The 5,000-nt window shown below is 30.4% G+C and overlaps 1 protein-coding gene across 9 annotated transcripts in view; it reads right to left on the bottom strand.

Annotated features, from left to right (window-relative positions):
• LOC124954782 (endophilin-A) overlaps positions 1 to 5,000 on the bottom strand; it is a 21,089-nt gene that overhangs the window by 5,337 nt on the left and 10,752 nt on the right. For 6 of the 9 annotated variants that reach the window (XM_047508215.1, XM_047508224.1, XM_047508221.1 and 3 more), the window contains exons 3-9: positions 3,392 to 3,460; positions 2,765 to 2,981; positions 1,950 to 2,083; positions 1,718 to 1,784; positions 979 to 1,041; positions 253 to 353; positions 78 to 181 (exon numbers count right to left, since the gene is read on the bottom strand). In XM_047508215.1, the coding sequence (XP_047364171.1) occupies positions 78 to 181; positions 253 to 353; positions 979 to 1,041; positions 1,718 to 1,784; positions 1,950 to 2,083; positions 2,765 to 2,981; positions 3,392 to 3,460 (755 nt within the window). The remainder of the gene's footprint in view (positions 1 to 77; positions 182 to 252; positions 354 to 978; positions 1,042 to 1,717; positions 1,785 to 1,949; positions 2,084 to 2,764; positions 2,982 to 3,391; positions 3,461 to 5,000) is intronic. The other 3 variants (XM_047508220.1, XM_047508222.1, XM_047508223.1) reach the window with 3 other exon arrangements.

Genomic DNA, 5,000 nt, shown 5'->3' with positions numbered 1-5,000 from the left:
TATACCGGTATAATTTGTACTATTCTTATATCTTATTAAACTTTTTGATTGTATAATTGTATAATACTTTTACGTACTTTTCCAAAAGCTTATCAGTTAGGACTCGCAAAATGTCGATGCATTGCTGATGATATTCTAAAAGTGCTTCACTGAAGGTCGCCAATTGAGCAACTTGTTCGACCTAAAAAATAAAATAAAATAAGTCATTCCATCGAGTGTAATATTTAGAATACGTACATAACCATCACTTACATCGTTTTCGAGTAAATTGAACATGCCCATTTGGGCGAGATGAAGGCTCTCGGCAAACTTTTCTTCGGCCTGCCGAATTTCGTCGTCTGAAACGTGAGAACCTGTTCGCAAAAGGTTGCGCCATAGGTCTATTAAAAATTTCCACTACAGGGTTGCTCGGTAAATACATATTACATAATGCCAATCATTACAACATAAACATGTATTTTTAATCCAACGAGAAGGGAGAGTAATAATAAACAAAAAAAAAATAAATAAAAAGAACAACGAAAAAAAGTGCAAAAATGATAAAAAAGATTTAAAGTGAAACACGCGAATGGACACAATCATTACGGTGATGTAAATAAACGAAATGGTGCATTGCCGTAAATTCTAAACAAATGTAAATAAAAAAGAAATATATATATATATATATATATCTAGTATAATTATTAAATAACTATGCAATATATACATAAATATATATGTACGTATGTACATATGTTATATATCATTTTTAAATTATTATCACTGGCATCAGTTTTCTCTGGAGAGTTCGGCAAGCTAAATAAATACTTATCGCTCTAGCGATTATCATAAAATTATCATACATATGAGGGATTGAAATCGACAAATAATAAACTACGTAAATGAAAGAAAAAGGAAAAAGGAAAAAAGAAAAGAAAAAAAAAAAGAAAAGAGAAACAATAAATAAAAGTGTACGTGGTGACAGAAGTAGCCACGTACCGGCATAGGGTGCAGTTTTTGCTGGACTTCCAAAATGTGGGCTTCCCGATCTCTTTCCCACAGCTATCGTTTGAAAAGATCCCACAAAGTACGTATTTGTGTGTATGTGTATGTATCAGAAAAAAGAGAGAGAGAGAAACAGAGAGAGAGAGAGATAGAGAGAGAGAGAGAGAGAGAGAGAGAGAAAGAAAGAAGAAGAGAGAGAGAGAGAGAGAGAGAGAGAGAGAGAGAGATAAAGACAGAAAGAAATATGAAAGATTTAAAACAAATACAAGGACAAACTTAATTGAAATTATATATGACTCGTATGATTGATCTTGGAATTAATCAAATTAATCGAATTAGACGCATGCCGCATTCGTTTAAGATTTAATTAATTAAATATAATATAAATATCATAGATATGTAAAAAAAAAAAAAAAAAAAAAAAAAAAAAAAAAACGTGATGAGTTTTACGGATCGAATATCGTTGATCGATTAAAATTTAATATATCTAAGAATAGACATCCGTAGAGATCGATCTTTAAGGATATATAAACAAAAAATAAAAATAAAAAAAAAAAAAAAAGAAAAGAATTTCTAAGCTTCTAACGTCATCCAATAGATCGATTTCTTTTGGTTCAAATCGTAAAAAAAATATTTTATACAGCATCTCGAAATCCTCGAGCTCGCGTAAATTTAAAATAATGACGATGTCCGAAAGATAATAAGCGATAGAATCGAAAAAATCATCGAATACCTTTAGCTTGACGTCTTCGCTTGCAGTCAAAGTCCAATCGCCTTCCTTGAAGTTTCTTCCGATGGTGCTGCAAAATTAAGAAAAAAAAAAAAAAATAAATAAATCAGTACATAAACAAATAAATAAATTATATTAAATTAAATTAAAAGAAAAAAAAAAAGCAGAAGTTAAATTATCCTGTTCGGAACATCAATATCTTTTTATATATAATAATGGTAATATTAAAACACACCATCACTTCCTTGAGATCCTTGGTCTGCAGATGGTGCAAAGGTTCCAAAAAGTTTTGCTTTATGTTGTCGTCCAAGGAATATTTTACATCGGCCATCTGTTTCATCGCATCACCCATTTCAATAAGGGCCTGAGCTACGAGAACAACATAACGATGAAGAATATCATTTATATTGATATAATCATTCGAACGTTCGATCTTAATTCAATTACTATTCAATTTAAGAATCTGTTGTATTTATATTTAATTAAATATTAATATTATTTAAAATACGCGCCTGTAATATGCAACCCTTAATACTCAGTCGATAATTGTACTTACGAACGCCATCTATCAATAAGAAACTTTTTTTATAACCCTTTGATATGCAACACATGTAATGAACATCTCTATTGCCTATTGTAAGGGGCATAAGTCCCTTAAGATATGCAATTTGTTCGTATACTTTTGTTGCCATTTATAAGGGGATGACACATGTCCCTTACAGCATGCATATTCTTATACTCCTATAATAAATAAATCCTCTTATTGCCTATCAGAGGAAGAATATAAAAGAAAAATTTTCATACAGCTAGATGGCGCTTGGAAACACAATTATCGACCAAGTATGGTGTGTTGCATATTTTAAAGCGCGATTCGTTCAACAATCTCGAAAATTCGATTTCTCTATTAATAGTTATCCATGCTATAAAAATAAATTTAATTACTATTGGAGGATATATTTGAACGTATAAGATTTTATTGGTCACGATAAAAATATTCGATAAAACTCTGACTTTATTTAATCGTATTAAATACGTATCTCCGTGACCTACCGAAAATACTATCCTCGCCTAGTTTTTTGCCATATGTGAGCATACAATCGCCAAGAACACCTTCGGGTTGAGGATAGGTCGAGGCCTTTGCTTGGCCACTGAGTTTACTGATGCCCTTGACCGCCGCCATCTTCGCTCTTGCCGTTGGGTTCGGTTGAAGAAATTCTTTCGTTTTCATTTGTAACTCTTCTACAAGCTCGTTGGTCACGTCTGTTTTCTATATAATTCATGAAGAAATTCGCGAATTAAATTATTGTCTTATTTATATTCATAGTCTTTTTTTCCTTGTTTTTTTTTTTTTTTTTTTTTTTAAATCATTGATACACATTCGAAGAGAGATAAATGCCGATGATATTTGTGAGACTTGAAGAGTCAAGTTCTTTTTTTTTTTTTTTTTTTCCTTTTACAAAAGATCAAAAATAAAAAAATATTTGCTTGCTTGCTTGCTTGCTCGTTTGATACGAACAATGAAAAATATAATGATACATTGAAAACGTTTGAAAAAATTGTATTGCCAATCTCAGGATCTCATCATCACGCTCTTGCGACTCCCTATAATGGGCTTTGATTCTGATATGACTTGCGAGAATTAAAGTCTCTTCAAGATACAAAAATATATATCCTTACCCTCTCCATATCAACGAAGTCGACGTCGAGCTTGGTTCCCTCGGCGCCGCCCATCTTCTCCGTCATATACTTGAAAAAGAAAAGGGAAAAGAAAAGTTAGAAAGAAAAAAGGGAAAGAAAAAGGCACTTACATGGGTCAAATAAATCCATTATAGATATTAATCATAATTATACATTATCCCTGTTTAATGTATAATTAATTATAATCAAGGAAGAATCATAACCAATGATTAACTATGTAAACTCATTTCTGATAATCTTGTTAAACCTTTGCATTTTATAGAGGCCATAAAAATTTTTTTCTACAGTAACCCCATAAACATCCCCCTACGGATGATATATACATAATATAAAGTATAATTAAACTCTTGTATTCCTATGGGATTAAACATATATATATATATATATATATATATATATATATTTTTTTTTTTCTTATCACCCCAAGAAGGGGGAGACAGCGACTGGGTAGAGGGATCGTAAAGAATATTATAAAATATTTATACAAATTATTGGTCTCGCGAAAGGATTTTGTAAAAACAAAACAAAACAAAAAAAAAATAAGAAGAGAAAAAAAACAACGAAACAAAAAGAGAAAAAAGAATGAAGGAGAAAGAAATGCGAAGGGTCAATTTAATAGTCTCGTAAACAGGGATCATCCACGATACGCAGCGTTTCGATATATTCCTTTTTCCTAAGAGCTTCGGGGGATATATTTCATCGAGGGTGAACGATGAACGAGAGAAATGAAAGAGGTCAAAAGGAGAGGAAAATATATCGGTGACAAGCATAATGGACGAGTCGGATCGATAACTTCTATAGTAAGTAGTCAGTCGGTTGATCTAACGTCATGACGTGTTCTTGAAAATTTGCCAACGACGTAAGGGAAAGAGAAGAAAGAGAAAGAAGGAGAGGAGAAAAAAGAAGAAGAGGAAGGGGAAAAGAAATGAAAAAAAAAAAAAAAGAAAAAAGAAAAGAAAACGAATGAATGAATGAAAAAGTACAATGCGTCTCGTGCCAACGATTATCGGACATACGAGTTTGATTCTTTATTCTTTTATTTCTTATCAAAGAATCATATGATACATACATATGTATATATGTATCTATGTATGTATATATGTATGTATGTATGTATGTATGTATATATGAATCTCATAAAAGAAAGGGATTACTAAATAATTATTAAAATAAATTATTTATTTAATATATATATATATATATGAAATAATATTTGTAAAAAAAAAATGTAAAGGAATAAATTATTTATAATATACAATAATAATAATAATAATATATATATATATATATATAATTAATATTTGTATTAATAATAATAGATTAAAAAGTAAAGAAATAAAAGTGAATATCAATAAAAAGGCAACAAACAAATAATTTTTTTGTTCTCATTATAATTAACGTTGTATAATTTATATCGGATAGAAGTCAATGTAGGGATGATAAATTAATAGAAAAGAGAATATATGTGTAGAGTATGCGTGCGTGCGTGCATGTAGACTCTAAACAAAAATGGATCTGTAATAAAAAGAGAAAAAAGAATGGGTATATTGCCAGAAGATTTTACGAGTGGTACAGGACGATGACGACG

Source organism: Vespa velutina, chromosome 16 (assembly GCF_912470025.1).
Source record: "Vespa velutina chromosome 16, iVesVel2.1, whole genome shotgun sequence".
NCBI lineage: Eukaryota > Metazoa > Arthropoda > Insecta > Hymenoptera > Vespidae > Vespa > Vespa velutina.
Note: the sequence above shows the minus strand (reverse complement) of the source record. Positions and strands in the feature narration are given on the sequence as shown.